General features: G+C 34.9%; 1 protein-coding gene across 1 annotated transcript in view; it reads left to right on the top strand.

Moving 5' to 3' along the window:
* The first annotated feature begins 338 nt into the window (after nt 1–338).
* Nucleotides 339–17,828, top strand: part of TENT4A (terminal nucleotidyltransferase 4A) — an 81,711-nt gene continuing 64,221 nt past the window's right edge. The window contains exon 1 of the mRNA XM_074280044.1: nt 339–1,456. Coding sequence (XP_074136145.1) covers nt 480–1,456 — 977 coding nt within the window. The 5' untranslated portion in view covers nt 339–479. The remainder of the gene's footprint in view (nt 1,457–17,828) is intronic.

Below are 17,828 nucleotides of genomic sequence, written 5' to 3'. Positions count from 1 at the left end.
CTGTCTCCCTCCCTCCTGCCTTTGCTCCCTCTCTCCTCCCACCCCGGCGGCGGCGGCCGAGACACCGACGGGGGAGGGCGAGTGAGCAGCCGGCCTGGAGCAGTGCCGGGCCGGACCGCGCGGCCGGCAGCGCTCCGTGTCTGTCTGTCTGTCTTTCTCTGGGGGGGGTGGGGGGTGGGTTTGTGTGTGAGTGTGTGAGCTTGGGAGGGGGGGGTGGAGGCGTTGGAACCGGGAGGGCAGGGCTTCGGGGCTGCGCTCCACCGCCACCGCCGCCCGGGAGAGCCAGGGGGCGGGGTTGCTGCTGCTGCTCTTGCCGGTTGCCGAGCCTACTCTGTCTGGGGTGAGTGAGTGCCGGTCAGGTCTGTGAGTGTGAGTGTGTGTAGTGTGTGTGTGCGCGCGTGTGCAGGGGGTGGGGAGGGTTCGTGTGCTTGCAGTCGTCTCCGCTCGGGGAGGAGAGGCGCCCGGCGGAGAGAGGGTGAATGGATCCGCGTGTGGCCTGGATTCAGCCGGAGCAGAAAGGACCCGCTAATGCTCTCTGGATGCAGATCTGGGAGACCTCGCAGGGAGTGGGGCGGAGCAGCTCTAGCTACCCGCCGTATTTCTGCCTCAACTCCCCGGCCCTGGACACCACCGCTGCCGCTTCCTCTCCTTGCACCCCTGGCGGCGGGAGCCACAGTTGCACCCCACTTGTCAAAGCTGGCCCTGCCGCGGCTGTTCAGGCTTCGACCCCCGGTGGTGGCAGCGGCGGCGGCGGTAGCGGCAGCCTCTCCTCCGCCTCCTCACCTCCGCCGCCCGCGGCGCTGCCAGTGCTGCTGACAGGACTAGGACCTGCCACCGCTGCAGGGAGCACCGAAGGTGGGCGGCGGCTGCAGAAGTCTCCCTCCGTGTCCTCTTCATCTTCCACCTCTTCCAACAACGAGTCTGGCACCGAAAGCCCTGGGTTTTCCTCCTCTTCCTCCTCCTCGTCCTCAAGCAGCGCCTCTTCCGGCCGGACTCTGTCCGGGGGTGGCGGTGGGACCTTACCTGGTAGGGGAGGCGGTGGAGGCCCGGGCGCCTTTTTTAACTTCAATGAGAACAAATTGAACAATCTCAACAGCGTGAATGGCCATCACCACCACCATAATCCGCACAGTGGAGCCAACGGCAACCTCCTGGCGCCGCCGCCGCCTCCGCCCCCGCCGCAGCCACAGCAGCAGCAGCCGCAGCAGCAGCCGCAGCAGCAGTCCCAACCCCCGCCCCCGCCGTCTTCTGCCCCTGCCTCATCTAACTCCATCCAACAGCACCAGTACCATCCGGGCCGCAGGAAACGGGAGAATAAAGCTAGCACTTATGGGATGAACTACCTGCTGTCCGGGAGCCGAGGGGCCGCTCTGAACAATAACCATCTTCCCCAGGAGCAGCAGCAGAGACCCGGCACCCCCTGGAAAACCAGGACTTACAGCCCGGGCATCCAAGGGTGAGTAATGGCACGTAGAGAGCGGACTGCATTGGAAGAATTAAAGTAACGGAAACCTGGGGATACAGGACTGGATGTAATATTCTATTGCAGCTATAAATGTTAGGAAATGGCGAGCTAAGGAGTGTGCGTGTGTTTTGGGGGCAGGGAGAGTGATCTGCATATCCTAATGTACTGAGAAAGGAGGGGCTTAAGGGGCTGTGGTTAGTTGGTTTCTTTCTGAAGTGCAAGACTTTTATGGGGGGTGGAGTGTAGCAACGGATACTTGGTTATTCAAAGTAGTGTGGAGCTGGCTATAAAAAGTGAGAGAGGTTGAGCATTAAGCCGCAGTCCCATATGGAAAGCATTTACTCAAGTCACTATTTCCCCTATTGCTCTGGTGAAGAAAGGAAATTGAAGTGTTCAGGAAAGTGATTGTTGTTAGGGTGGTTAGATTGCAAGGAGGTGCTTAAAAAAAAAAAAGTCTACTCATTTGGCATAAAACTCTCTAAAAAAGATTTGGTTGCTAGATCTAATAAGGATCCAGCAGAGAGAGTTGGACACAAACATGAATTGTAGAGTACCAGTCAAAAGTCATTTGTACTGAATCAGACAGTACCTTGCTGTCGAATAATTTCGTTTGAAGTTATTTTCGTGAATTTAGAGGCAAATCAAATTGCTCTTGCCATTGAGGTAAGCATGATATAATTTACATTTAACTTCAATTTGTCTTTTAAAGGAAAAGTTTCGATTTTAATATGATCATAACAGCTTAGATTATGAAACTAATAGATGAAGGCAATAGATGACTTTTCTACTTTTCTACATTGGCACTGTGCAAAATTTACTTGCTAATCACAGGAATGGAATAGAATTTTTAATTTGTTTCCACTTTTTATATGGAATAAATCTAAGTATATGTTTTCTTAAAGGAAATTGGCATAAGGTTTTGATTTGTGTAGGTATTATGAGAATTGTCACAATCAAATATTTTTAAAGAAGTTTTAAAGACAAGAAAATTGGTGTTCATACTGCATTAAATGGGTATATTTTTCTGTAATAATGCAATTGAGTAGCCGAAAAGCTAATAATAATCTTTTATTTTACAATTAAACTGTAATTCAATATTTATCCTTTGCATAAAAAAGCTGAAACAATAGTAGGTCTTTAGTCTCAACTTTCATAGTCGTTATTCTCTTACTGGAAACTATGACTGAAAATGTTTATTTAACTTGCTTAAGAAGCTTTGTTGGGGGTGAATTCTGGTGAAAATATTGAAAACAGGAAATTCTCCCTCCCCCCCAAAAAAAAGAGTTCTCCAATTTGCTACTATTTCTATGTAATGAGTGCTTAAAAGTATTCCTCTCATCCCCCATCTCTCATTTTGGCATTTGTATGATTGAGAATTTTAAAGCAAAGACAAGGATTTTCTTCTCTTCTCGCCCCCCCCCCCCTTTATTTGAGATCACATCAATAAACATTAATAAGTACTTCTTGTGTGTAAGGTACAATATTGACTGCTTGGGATAGTCTTGTGTTATGGACAGTTAACATTTGTCACTGTCTCCCCAAGCAATCAAGATAATAAACCAAACTCAACATAGAAACTATAATCTTAAAACTTATAAACCTTAAAGGAGATACATCTAAATTTTTCAGCATTTATCAAGAACAGTGATTATTTTTTACCCTATAGATGTGTTGACAAAAAGCAATAAATAGTAAAGGATTCTTTTTAAGCTAGGTCTATTTTTCTGTGTTTTAAAAAAATCAGTTTAAGTTAAGTGGAATGCTTGGAAATTGATACTTGAAAGTATGCATGATACATTATAACTACATGCCCATAATTTGTTTCACCTGGTTTGAATTTGAGGTTTAAATCTGTGGCGATTGAGAATTCTTAATGGGATGATGAAGAGAGCTTTTAAATTTTTATTTTTTTAGGGCTTCCTAAGTAGAAAATGGATTTAAAAACTTAAGTAGTATAGTTTTTATACATTTTGTAATCCAATGTGCTTACAAATTAAAATATTTGAATAGAATTTGTCTGATGAAACACATATGTCCTATATTGTTCAGTGACATCTTATTTGCATCTTATTTACTATCCATCTTGGGAAGCATGTACTAGGTTTGGAGTTGTTTCTGTCTAGCATACATGTCAGAGCTCTGCTGAATGGTTCTGCTGATTAAATCCTGTTCCCAAGTTGTTCTTACTGTTTTGTTTGCTTATCATTACTTAACCTATTACCTGCCAAATAGCAGGACATTTTGTGGTACATGATACATGGCTTATGCCACTACTAGAGTTAATGGTATAAATGCTGAACATCTGTTAATTCTAGTGAGGCCCAAATTGCTTAGGGACTATCTAAAAAGTGTGGCCTTCTCAAGAATTCACACTTTCCCCTGTTTCCTTTGATGATTCCATATATTATTGTAAACTGAAGGCAAGCTCACTTCTGCATTAAAGAAAAGAGAGATTGCTGGCTTGTCACCTATTTCCTGAAGGGGCTGAGTAAGCAGAAGACTTCTTTATGTTCTTCATGTTACCTATACTGCTTCAGTAATGTACAAAAATCTGGAAATAGAAAACCAGAGTTGTTTTTAAAATTAAGATAGAAAAGACTAAGGGTTAATTGTTATACAGTTTGATTTGTGGAAAAACCTAAGCTAGTCGCAAACTATTTCTGAAGCTTCTGCCTTAGGGGTTGAACCTGACTGTGACTTGTATAAATAGCTAATGTGATGGTTTAGCACTACAAAAGAGTATAATCCACTTGAGCCTAGGTAGGATCTAACAGAAATAAGCATAGATAAAACTTTGGAATTTTCAATTGCTTAATTAGTCAGGTGTGGAGGACTAGAAGCTGAAATTGCTTATCTCCTTGGTAGACCCAGGTTGTGGGATTCATATAAAGACTTAGGGCTCTAATCCACAAGGGAATTGGATATTTGCCTGGTGACCTATGTAGCAACCTGTACTTTTCTGGAAAGGTATAAGGGGAAGTTCATCCGGAGCTTTCTATCATCATGAGTATTTGCCCAATCTACTTTGTGTAATTAATTGAATCTTAATTGTGATAAGGAAAAAACAGTCAAAGGGTAAAAAGAACAGAGCAAAGGGGAACTTTAAGAAAGAGAAAGGGAATAGGTGAAATGTTTGCCTGGGTTTTGCTAATCTACATTGGTTTTATTGGACACTATTGTTCATTTTACATTTAAAAAGACTGTTGGAGAGTAGTTAATAGTATTTGAGAATCAGGAATAAAAGGTTAAAATTGTGGCTGGAAAGAAATTTTGTCGGTGTTACTTAAAAAATCTAATGCCTAGTCCTACTTCTGAACTACCCTAGTTTAATGCCTAGTATTGCTTGGTCTATTTGTTTGTTTGTTTTTTTAATACCTTGACTTTTTTTTTTTTTTTTTTTTTAACCTCTCTATCTCCCTACCACCCTAGCAGTCTGTGAATGGCTATGTGAATCTTTGCTTCATAAGTCAGTAAAGGATAGGGAGAATCTGTGTATGAGGAGGATGAGGAGAAGCTAGTTATCTATTAAATAGTAAACTCCCCCCCCAAAAAAAAAAGATGAATAAATATTATAAGGAAACTCCCAGGTATTTCTGAGATAGAAGTGGGGTCAGTTGTCTTGTATGTTTCATTCCATTCCATAGAGGTTAGGGATGTTTTGAAACTAAACAATTGATAATTCACAAAAAACAAACAAACCTTGAGCATATACCTATTAAAAAGTTGTCTGCCATTTGAAGTTAGTATTTGTTTTGTAGTTTTTGAACTTAATGAATATAATCATGTGTCATATATTTAATTAGTGGTTATTGGTTGCAATAGTTTTTGTATTAAGATCTTGTTGACTCTTGAGAATACTTAGTTTGATTTGTCTTTTAATCCATTTACTGGGGAAAAGTACTGTTTTATAATGTTTGTAGAATACATTATATGATGGAAGAAACCGATAATTTGGGTGTCAAAGAAGAACAGTTTTAAATTTATTTCTAACTTTTATGTGTGGAATTTTTTTTATCTTTTTGAATTTAAAAAAGCAAGGAACTTGAGAACACTCATTCTCTCTCCCCTCCCCCTTTTGGATTCTATTTTATTTATTCTTTTACAAATGTTTATTTCCTTTTTATGACAGATATCAGTATTATATTTTATATCTTGTCTCAAAATGTTTAGTGAAACCTCATTATGTTAATTATACTTTAAATATTTAACAAGGTGCTTTTTAAACTTTTTTACGTTTTTACATTTTTTAAAATTTTAAACTTTTTTCTGTAATCAGTGTATATGTATAGGTTCCATATGTATTTTATAATATGATTCATTAATTATTTGACATGTAGTGTGTTAAATGGAATGAATTCTCTTATGGCTTTATTTTGTAGGAGAGGCAATAATCATTTTGCATATGAGGAAACTGCTGTACAGAAAGGAGTAAAGTGATTTACTCAGTCAAGCTTGATAGAATCTGCATTTTTTTTTTTTTTTCAAATGATCCACAATACTGACATTTTAGGAATACCTAGGTAGTGCAGTGGATAGGAAGACTTTAGTTCAGTTCCTGCCTCATACTCTAGCTGGGCAAATCATTAACCCTGTATGCCTCAGTTTCTCATCTGTTAAAATAAGCTAGAGAAGATGGCAAACCACTCTTAAAATCTTTGCCAAGAAAACTCCAAATGGAGTTAGGAAGAGTTGGATATAGCTGAAACACAGAAACAACAAACTGATGTTTTATTTCAGACAATTGACTGTTTTGGATCAATAAAGTACATTTATTTTACAAATACTCATATACTCCAGTCCTTACTCCAGATCTTACTCCTCATTTTTCTTCTTTAGGTGGAATTAAACAGAGCCTTTGTGGTATAATAAAAAACTGTGGTGGGATTAGAATAATAAGTTCTGGTTCAAGTTCAAGTTGTATTAGTATGACATCTGGCAAGTCATGATTTCTCTGAACTTTAGTTTCATCATCTATAAAATTTAAAAGGTTTCTAAAAGCTTCAAAGTCTATGATAAACTGACCTTTACTGACCTTTTACAATAGATGTTTGTTGGTGCTACATGATGTTACTAAAACATGTCCATTTGTTTGAATGGACAAGGGAGAGAACTGGAAAATAATACATTATAGGAAAAATTTCCCTAGAACATCAAACTTGAATTTTTATATAATAAGAGATGAATATTCCCTCATTCTTGAAGACAATTCTTGTTCATTTATTGCCCAGTAATTTTTCTAAGGTTTAAATTCTAATTTTATACAGTACTTATACTTTTTTTAAAGTTATTACCAAAATTATACCTTTTTTTCCTTGTCATTATAGCATAACTAGCTATATGAGCTTAAGCAAGTTACTTATTTCCTTTGCTTCCCCTCCAAAACAACAATAAAACCTCTCAAAATAGTGTAGGTAAACTAATTGTCCTTTGAAATATAAAATATAGAAAGTAGGAAGTTTTCTAAAAGTAAATAAACCTTCTCAGGTGTAAAAAGTATATTTAGGTGTATTTCATGAACTGACAGGCAATGGATATAGTGGAAAGAAAGTAGATTTCAAAATTAGGATGTTTGAGTTTGAGTTCTATCACAGAATGTGTCCATTACTATTTATATAGTCCAGGATAATCCATTTTGTCTTTTAGAGCATCAGGTTACTCTTCTTTAAGATGGGTATGATAAGGGGTAGCTACCTGATGCAGTTGTTAGAACACCTGCAAGTCCTGAAGTCAGGAGGACCTGAGTTCAAATATGACCTCAGACACTTAACACTTCCTAATAACTGTGTGACCCTGGACAAGCCACTTAACCCCAATTGCCTCAGCAAAATAAAACAAAACAAAATACCATGGGTATGATAAAACTTGAACAGGATTGTGAAGAAAGTGCTTTGCAAACTTTAATTGCTAATTAGATGTAGTGATTATGGTTTTTGGATTGAATCAGGTGATACAGAAAATAACTTAAAGACCATCAAGTTATCACCCTCTCAACTGTGACCAAGTCACTTTCTGCATTTGTCACCTCTTTACAACCAGTGCAGTAAACCAGATGATTTATGAGAGAGTTGGAACAACAGCAGTTTGTAACTTATTTTTTTAATGGAGTGTCATAAGCCCCTTTGTCAGTCTAATGAAGCCAATGGATTCCTCAGAATAATATTTTTAAGCAATTTCATAAAGAAAGGAAATGCGAAGTTTGACTTAGAGGTTAATGAAAATAAAGATGTATATTTTTCCAGTCTAAGTTCATGGACATCCTGAAATCCAAGTCCATAAACCCTAGATCAAGAATCCCTGAAATAGATAATCTCCTTGCCAGTTCAATTTATGATCTTATTATCATTAATCTCTTTCCCTTTGGTTCCTTTTCATCTGCCTTTGTATATATTGAAATCTTCTCATCCTAAAAAAGTCTTCCTTTTATCCTCTCAGTCATCTTCTTTTTGACACTTTAACTTCTTGGAAAAAATAGTCTATGCTACATTATCATTTATCCCACCTCTTCTGTTCATCAGCTTTTGCAGTCCTGTTTCCACAAGGTATACTCTACTATTTTTCTGAATCCATTCTCTTAACTCACTTCTCACTAAATTTTAATGACCAAATTTTTATAGACCTCATTTTAAAGATAACTTGATTTCTGACAGTCCTCTCCCTAGGATATGCTTTCTTCCTAAACAAAATAATATTCATTCTCATTGTCTCTCTTTAATAGCTTTTTCTAACTTCAATGATTTATTTTCCCAGTTTTAACAATGGTGTTTCTCAAGACTGGCGCTTTGATCCTTCTGTTTTCTCCATTCATTCCTTTGACAACTTAATTCACTTTGATAGTTTTATTTATTGCTTCTCTGCAGATGCCTTTCAAAACTATATCTTCAGATGAACATTTAACTTAATTCAATAAGTTAGTGATGGGTCTATGATCGTTTAGATTTGATAGTTTAGTGATGCAGATCTTAACTGATCCATACCTGTCATTCCTGTCTATGCTTTCCTATTAGTTTACCATAGGATCTAGTCACTATGTTTAAGGCCTTCCTCTAATCCTCTTGACATTCAGGGGTACTAGTGAAGCACTATGACCTTCTACTTGTGATTCCTAAATTTTGTCATATAACTAGCCCATCTTATACAGTTCATTTATATGGCATTTTTTATTCCTATTTTTCCTCAGAATTCCTCAGTAATTATATTACTGCTCAGGACCATCATATTCTTCTCCATTGTTCTTTGTGTGATAATAATTTGTAATTCCTTAGAAGCACATTAGTATTAGGTTGAACATCTGATGATGATTTTTCCCCTACCTTGGCTACCATGAAACAAAGGCACTAGAGGTAAAATGATAAAAATGAAACAATCCCTGACCCCAAGGAGATAGCATTCAACAAGGTAAAAACAAATTATAAATACGAAATGCATATGCATTAAAATGCCCATATAAAATATATTTGAAGTAATTTTGGGGTAAGGAAAGAACATTAACAACTAGGGGATTAGCATTTGGTCAGAGACTTGAAAGGAGCCTGCCATTCTGATAGGCAGTAGTAAGAAGAAATTAAATTCCAGGAATAGGAGCAGACCATGGAGACTGGAGATAGAAAGAAGGTCACATGTGAAAAGTATCTAGTCCTGTTTCTCTGGAATGTAGACTATATGGTGAGTGAGGAGGAGGGAAATGAACATGAAATTGATATGGAACGATTGAAGGGGCCAGTTTCAAATGCTTAATGAGCAGAATTTCTATTCTATGTTAGAGATAATAGAGCTACCGAGCAAAGCTTTTTGAGGTGGGAAAGACATGTAGTTAGACTTATACTTTATAAATATCAGTTTGGCAGCAACGTGGAGGATAGTTGATGAAGGAGAGATTTGTAGCAGGGAGAATATTTAAGACATTTGCAAAAATCCAGAGGAGAGGGCCTGAACTAGAGTGGTGACTGTGTGATAAGAGGACAGATCAAAAAGTTGTTAAAGTGGTAGAACTGACATAATTTGACATCTGAGTGGGAATAGGGTAAGGTAGTAAGGTAGATTATAGAATCAAACATAATTTTGAAATTGTGAACTTAGATTGTGAATCTGGTTGAGTGAAAGAATAATGGAATCCTTATTAGAGAGAATTAAAAAGAATGGATTTTCCCCTGTGAAAAGAAAAAGGAAAAAATACATTTTGTTTTGATTATATTTAAGGTATTTGTGGTATATCCAGGTTGTGATTCCTAGCAGAAATTTGGTGTGATAGGACTTCAATTTAAGAGAGACAGGAGGGCTTATTATTAAGCACAGTACATGGCAAATAACATTCATTTAAAAAATGCTTAAAATTTTCATAGAGATGAATATTGAACCCTTGAGAGCTAAGATCACCAATAGTGACAATGGAAGTAGAGAATAGAAGAAAGATGAAGATGTAGGTTTTTGATATGAGCTTATGTAGGGGATAGATTAGATGATGAGCCAGTCAAAGATAATGAGAGAAAAGAGATATTTAGAAAGAAGTGTCACAAAACTTTTAAGGAACCCTTTGTAGGGGAGGGGATGATCTGAGAGAGGTTAAAAAAGTTAAGGACTGAGAATAGGACCTTGGAATTAGCAACTGAGATTATCAGTAAGCTTGGTGAAAGCATTTTCAGTTCAATAGGGTCAAGAAGATAGATTTGAGGGTTAGGCTGTGAATTTATAGGAATTTCTACTTGTATACACTTATACCTCAAATTCAACATATTCAATTCTAGGCTTGTTACCTCTGCCCTGGTTTTCCTCTTTCTAACCATTTCATTGATAACACAAATGAGTGAGTCTTACATGTTTGAAATCTTGGTAATGCCTTTGATTTATTCATCTCTCTAGTGAGTTTCCAAGCCTGTTGACTTTACTTTTGTACTTTTTGGTATTTTCCCTTTCTTCAGAACCATAGTGTGGTTCATTTTTACAAACCATGTGGATTGTTAACTGATCTTTTGTTATTGCTCTCTTTAATTTCCTTTTCCTTCTCCCTTATCCTTCCTTCACTATCTCCCCATCCTAAAATTTACAAAGCTGCTAGATTATTATTATTATGATTATTATTTTTCAAAACCCTTACTCCATTGCTTAAGGAATATAGTTCAGTCTTCTTGGATATTCAAGGTCTTTTACAATCTGGTGTCATCATACCTTTATGGCTTTATTTCATACTTTTTCTCCGGGCTCTTACTATGGTTGTGTTTTCTAGCCTTCCTTTTTCCTTCCCTAAATCTATTTGATAATGATCTTTCTCACTCAAATATTTCATGTTGTACCCATACTGCATTTTGTTTTGTTTTGTTTTATGATCATAGATTTAGAACTGCAAGGGATTTGAGGAATTTGTCTATTCTAATTTCTTTTTATGAGTGAATAAATTGAGGCTCAGTGAGATTGTAATTTATTTGGGTCATAAAGGTATTAAAGGGTAGAGGTAGGATTTAAATCCAGATCCTTTGACTTCAGTGTAAGTGAATTATTGTTCTTCCTCTGTTTACAGGGCAGATTTGTCATTCTTATCTTATTGCATTGAATGAGAGGTTTTGTTTGTGTCACAACTTTGCCAGTAAATTTTGCTGACTAAATTCCATAAGGACAGATCTGCCCTCATTGTACAGATAAATAAACTGAGGCTCTAAATAATAAAGTGTATTTATTGCCCCAAATCAAATAAGGTGAGAGTAGCAGAATCAAGACTGGAATCTAGGATTTCTTGCTTTCAGATGTTCATTTTTTTTTTTTTTTTCTTTCTAGATTGAAGCATTATTTAGGAATGAAAAACAGGAAACTGTTTCTTTTCCAGGTTAAACTTGTGAAGGTTGAGTTTGCCATCTAATCCAATATTTTAGGTTTTAAAAACAAATCATTTTTAACATATTTAATTTTTTGTAAATTTGTATAGAAGATACTTTATGAAAGTTGTGCCCATTCACTTAAAAAATATCCTACAATTATAGAACTTTGCATTCTCTGCATCTTTCAAGTAGGATGGCAGAGATATATTTTATGGAATATTGTTTACAAAAATCTGCTTTTTTTTTTTTTTAAACCAGAAATAATTAGAGATATGTGTGCAGATTTATTTCAGGCAAGTTTTATATAGGTAGGAAGGGAGGCTTGGTAGTTATTGATCTCAGATGCTTTTTAAAAATTTATAATAAAGTTTGAGATTATTTTTCTTTGCCTTTGGTATCTTTTCATTCAACTGAAAGAGAAGAATTAGTTTTTCAACATCTTCAAAATTGTTGTTTTTAGCAGCTATCACCTTTTTTGTATATTTTTGTTCTGATTTTCCACTTTCATGGTCTTCAGTGCCATTTCTCACTTCTCTGCAAATATGTCCTAAACAGTAACATTAGAGATCAAGAAAGTATTGGGGATTTTTTGTTGTCTGATTTGTCCTCTTGTACTTTAGTTTAAATGAGTTTTCCTTGTGCTAATAAGAATTTGTGGTTCTGAATGTACATAACTGATTCAGGAATGACTTATTAATAACTTGATGTCTTTTAATATGTAACCAGTTTCACTTTTTTTAATCAACTAATATTTATCAGGCACTATACTAGCCACTGGAGATACAAAGATAAAAATGTAGATAAAAAATTTCCTCAAGGAATTTATTTTTTTTTATAAGATAACATATACATAAATATATACATAATCACACACACAGATTTCCAAAATATATACTGTTTTTTTTTTTTGTTTTTTTTTTTTTTTTTTTGAAAGAAACTAGGCAGTCTTAGAGGGGAAGGTGTGGAGGGAGGGCATTCCAGGCCTCAGGAAACAACCTATGTAAAGGCAAGAAATATGGGAGATGGAATGTCAAATATGAGGAACACCAAGAAAGACAGTTTGACTGGATTGAAGAATGTGTAATAAATAGTTCTGGTACTTTTTAATGAATGATGATTAGATATCTAGTCTCATAAAGTTTAATAATAATTATTTCAGTGTTTATGAGATACACTTGTGTATAGAGTACAAATTATCTCTTCAGCTGCTAAAGGCAACTTGCACTAGGTTTAAAAGGCATACAGGCTCCTTTTCCTCTTCCTGTAGACTGAACCTAAAACTGACAAAAAGCCCACTTCTGCAAATTCTTTTAATTTGTTTTAAAACACATACACACACATATGCCAACCTTTCCAGCACAGGCCAAAACTTCTTTCATATAGAAACTATTAATGACTCTTAATTTTAAGTCTTTTAGACTTGGGCTAAGCAATTAGTTTGAGACTGAAACTGTTCTTTGAAATTAGAAAATTCCCTCCTCCCCACTTTTTTTTTTTTTTTTTTTTTTTTTTTTTTTTTTTTTTTTTTTTTTGTGAGAAACTTTTTAAAAATTCCCAGAGAGCAATCCTGCTGTACTTTCTTGTTTATATATTTGTTTCTGGCATTTGCTGTTTACAAATGTGCATTGTACTTGTGTTCTCTAATCTCCACTCAAGGAAGAATTATCATTATTGTGGGCAGGCAATAAAGGGGTAAAAATAATTGCTTAATTTTTTATAATGCTTGTAAACTTGCAGGCTAGAGAAGATCAAAGAAGAAATAACTAAATTGTTAGCTGTAGAATTTTAACATTATAGGTTTTAGGACTAGAAGGGACCTCAGATCAGGTTAGAAGGGATCTGAATTGAGAGAATGCATACAAAGTGCTTTGCAAACCTTAAATTTAGCACTGTATTAATCTTAGCTATTATTATTTTTATTATTTTGATAGATGAGGAAAGGCACTTGGGAAAGTAAAGTGATTTATTCAGTTACAGGGAGGGGCAGGAATTCAAATTTTAACTTAATGTTACATCTGTGAACCATGTGGCATATAGTAAAAGCTTTTGTTATTCAACACTTTTCTACTTAGAAAGTGCTAGAAACTTTTATTGAGGACTAACCTTAATCTGTGAACTAGACTAAATGACAATGTTTTATTAGGAAGAAGGCATGAAAATGCAAGTTTAGTTATTTTTATGACAAGAAAAAAAGCCTGACTAGTAATATAAAAAATGAGGTGAATCAGAAATCTTTGGCATGATTAGGATTTATGTTGCATAAAGTAATCAAGTAGAAAGGCAGTGGTAGAAATATGCACCATAAATTATCCTCTAAAAACTTAACAAACTGAATAAATTCAGAAGCTGAATTTTTTTCACATCTATATTTCCATTTTTGTATGTTCAGAGTACACTGAAAGTATGAAGTTTTAAAATTTCACAGTGATGGGATAATGATTCAGAAGCTTAGTCAAAGCTAACTTGCCCTCCTTTTGCTTCTTTTTTCCAAAGTCCAAATTTACTCTCTTTTATCCTTTTGCCAAAGCTCTGGACTGGGCTTTCTTAGCTGAGTGATCCAGAGGCAACTTCAGATTTACATATCCTCTGATACTCTCAGCTCTTTTTACCAGCCTGTTGCAGTAAGTAAGTCACTTAAATTCCTGAACCTTAGTTTTTCTTCTTTTAAAAAAGACAAAAATGCATAATCCTCTTGCCTTAGTTTCAAAGAATCAAATGAGAGACACAGTATCTAACTGATACAATATTTTATGAAAGAGTTATGCATGCTGCTATACATAGCTTGATTTTTTAAATTGGGAAGCAGTTAAAAAAATGATCATGCTTAGTGCTCTGAATAATACTGAGCAATATTAAACAGATTTGTAAACATAAATATTAGATGCTTGTATTCATTTTACAAAAAATAATCTTAGAAAACTTGAAAATATTGAGCTCTCAGAAAAAATTAAATTATATTAAATATTAAATTATTAAAATTTTATCTACTGTGTAAATCTAATGTCTAGGTTTTAAAATATAAGTAAAAAGCTAATAATCTAGGTTTTTAAATAAATGCTGCAATTTTTCTTGGCATCTGTTGCATTTGATTTTTCAGTCATTTTGATGTTGGAGAGACTTCTTGCCAATCTCAATAGTTGTTATATAGCGTTTATAGTACTAGATTGAGGATTCTACTGGATGAGGTTCTTAGTCTCCTTTTGATGGTACTTTCAAAGGAACTAGAACTCTTCCTAGATATATTCCTGCAAAGTCTTAAATATGTTAAAGGCTACATCTTATGCTTTGTTTATTTTCATGTTCATATATTTCATATATTTTAATACTGTATTCTAAAAGTTGACACATTCTGATTTTACTGTTTTTATTTTTTATCCACCCAATATGATTAACTGAGATTTCTTGTTTTAATAGCATGTGACTTGGCAATATAGAGCCAGGGATCATTATTCATCTTGTGTATCTATTGTATAGTTGTGTATATATGTGTGTGTGTGTGTGTATGTGTTTGTGTGTGTGTATGTGTGTATGTATATATATATGCATGTATGTATCGAATACATGCTGATTGTAGCATGCTGTAGTAGATGATGAAAGAATACTGACATACTCTAATAGCTAATATACTATAATTTAGAAAAGGCTAGTCCAAATTTGAAAAATTGGAAAATGGTAGAGACTGTGGGCCTAAGCAAACCTTAGAATGTCAACTTTTTTTTTTTTTCCAGTTAACTAGAGATATATAATATAATGGGCAATAAGTTTAACATGAGTGCTTCTTTTTCTTTCATGGTATATTATTTTACAATTTTCCTTTTTTTTTTTTTTTTCCATCAGTTCCTTCTCTGTCCTGAAACAGACTTTTCTCAAATTTCTTTTTAATGAATAAGTTTATTGCCACAGGATTTCAGTGATTTTTCTCACAGGAGCACAGCCTTTGGGCAGTTCAGTTCTATTTCTTGCATATGATAGAGACTTCAATTTTTTTGTTGAATTAATTATATTGTAGAATTGATGGAAGAATTCTGTAAATTAGAGAAGAGGGAGGAAAAGACTTGTCTTTTGGATCAGAGATACTTTGCCTGATGCAATGCTGGTAGAGGATTATGCAATTAATTTAGATTAGATTTTACCTGACCACAGATGACTAATTTGAGAATTTATTGTCTTTGTAGTTCATAGTACCTTTGACATTTATGTGTGACCTCAAACAACTTCTTGAACCTTCCTGACTCCTTTCCTTATATGTAAAATGAGGATGTTGAACTAAATGGTTTCTGAAGTTCTTTCTTGTTCTAGATCTCTTTGATCCTATGTTGAATTTAAAAAATGATGAAAACCCTGGTCTGTAGTTTAGACAGTGATGGAAATGTTAAGCAGAGAAGAATAGCTGACTGTTGTTATACATTATTTGTATGGTGCAGAATGACAGAACATAGGAATGAATTCATAGAAGACTGAAGAAACAAGACTGAAAGGATCTTGACTGATAAAGGTCAATGTTCATCTGACTAATGATCCTTTCAGATTCTGAAGACCTTTGCCCTGAAGAAGATTATAATTGTTAGCAATGCTTTCTTTACATCAAGCTTAAATCTACCACTCTGTAAAGATTTCACATTGTTTCTAGTCCTGTCTGATGGGGCTAAGCAGAACAAGTCTAATCCTTTTTCCACATCAGAACTCTTCAGATGTTTGAAGAATACTACTGCATCCCTTCTCAAAGTTGTTTGTTTTTTAGTCCAGTGACTGCTTCTCCGGTGTGGTCATAAATTTCTTAATGCAGTAGTATTTCATTACAATCATAAACCATAGTTTGTTTAATCATTTCCCAATTGATGGGTAGGTATTTTGTTCCCATTTTTTCATTTTCTGCAATACAGAAAATACTGTTATAAATACTTTCATATGTTTATTAATGTATCATATGTATAATAATTCTTTCTGACTATGACCTCTTAGTGGTTCTTCTGGATTAGAGATTATTTAGTATTTCTTCTTAAAATCAAGTATTTTCCCTGAAGTCAGACCAATTCACAGTTCTTCCAGCAATGTATTTTTAGTATAGTGTCTTTCCAAAGGCCTTACAATATTAATTATTTTTTATCCTTTATTATCTTTGTCAATTTGAGAGGGGGAAGGTGAAATATCAAGAGTTGTTTACTTTGCAATTGTGTTAGTTGTAATTTGGTGCATTTTCTCCATATGGTTGTTGAAATCTTTGAGTTTATCTTTTCTTTTTCATATTTTTGGACCAAATTTATATAGAGGGGAAATCTCTCTTAATATCATATTGGGATTTATTCCTTGTGTATTTCAAGTGTTAGCTTTTTTTTTTTTTTTTTTTTTTTTAAAGCTATTTGATGTAAAGACTTTTGCCCAATTGCTTTTTATCCTAATTGAATTGATTTTGATAGTGTGACAGCTTTTAAGTTTGATGTAATAGAAATTATCTTTTTTGCCTATCTTTTTCATGACATACTCTTGATACATCAGTATTGGCTTTCAGTGATAATTATTTTTTCCAAAAGATTACACACCACTTTAGTAAAATATTTTGTCCAAAATAATTTTATCATTCTTACTGATTAGCAGATTTTGTCATCCTCTTCTAGCTTTTTAAAATAGGAAACTTACCATTATCCAGTTTTACAGTACTTCTTCCCTTCTAGAGGTCACTAAAAGTATCTCAGAAGCACATCTTCTTGTTCTTTTAGTACCTTAGGATATATCCAGCCACTCATGGTGACATAATTCATTTAGGGTAGTATGTTATTGTGAATAAAATTAGACTTGAAATTAGGAAGAAGTGAATTTTTCTGAAATTGTGTGGCCATGGAGCAAGTAACAACCTTTTGGTAGACCCTGGCAACTCTTTAAAATTGTAAATTATTGATGAATTACTTTTCTACATTGGTGGAAGGAATTTCCATATATTTCCATACATACATACATACATTCCCTTTCTAAATCTCCTAAAATAAGCAAACAGATTTAAAAAAAATAGTATTTTATTTTTCCAAATACATGTAAGGATAGTTTTCAGCAACTATTTTTGTAAAACTTTCTGCAAACACATTTTTTTAAAAAGTGTTAGCTTTCTCATGGATATTTGAAACTAAAATAAGAATATATGCTTTGAAAACTTTTAAAAGTTTTCATAGATGTCAGTTATTGCCTGAAAATTTTTTTCTCCTTTATTTTGGGCTTCTTTCTACTAAGAAATTTTATAATCCTTAATTCAAAACATTGATGGAAACAAGTGCAATATAAGAATTGAGTAGTAGTTCAGCTTTCTCATTGTTGTCCATTTTTACTATCCTATCCCTTTTTAAAATGTCCTCTTTAGCTGTTCAGCATAACTTAGAGAAACAAACCTTTTGCTAGTCTTATATTGGTGCATGGTCCATTCTAGAGTTAGATGTTCCTACACTGTTTTCATAAGACCTTATTTTTCCTTTGTCTGTATCCTCAGTTATTTGTTCTTATGTTCTGTTCTATACATGCCTTATAAAGACACATATAAAAATTTGAATTAATGTACTGCTTCTCTGTGC

Source organism: Sminthopsis crassicaudata, chromosome 1 (genome assembly GCF_048593235.1).
Source record: "Sminthopsis crassicaudata isolate SCR6 chromosome 1, ASM4859323v1, whole genome shotgun sequence".
In the NCBI taxonomy this organism is placed as follows: domain Eukaryota; kingdom Metazoa; phylum Chordata; class Mammalia; order Dasyuromorphia; family Dasyuridae; genus Sminthopsis; species Sminthopsis crassicaudata.
This window is presented reverse-complemented; position numbering and strand designations above follow the sequence as displayed.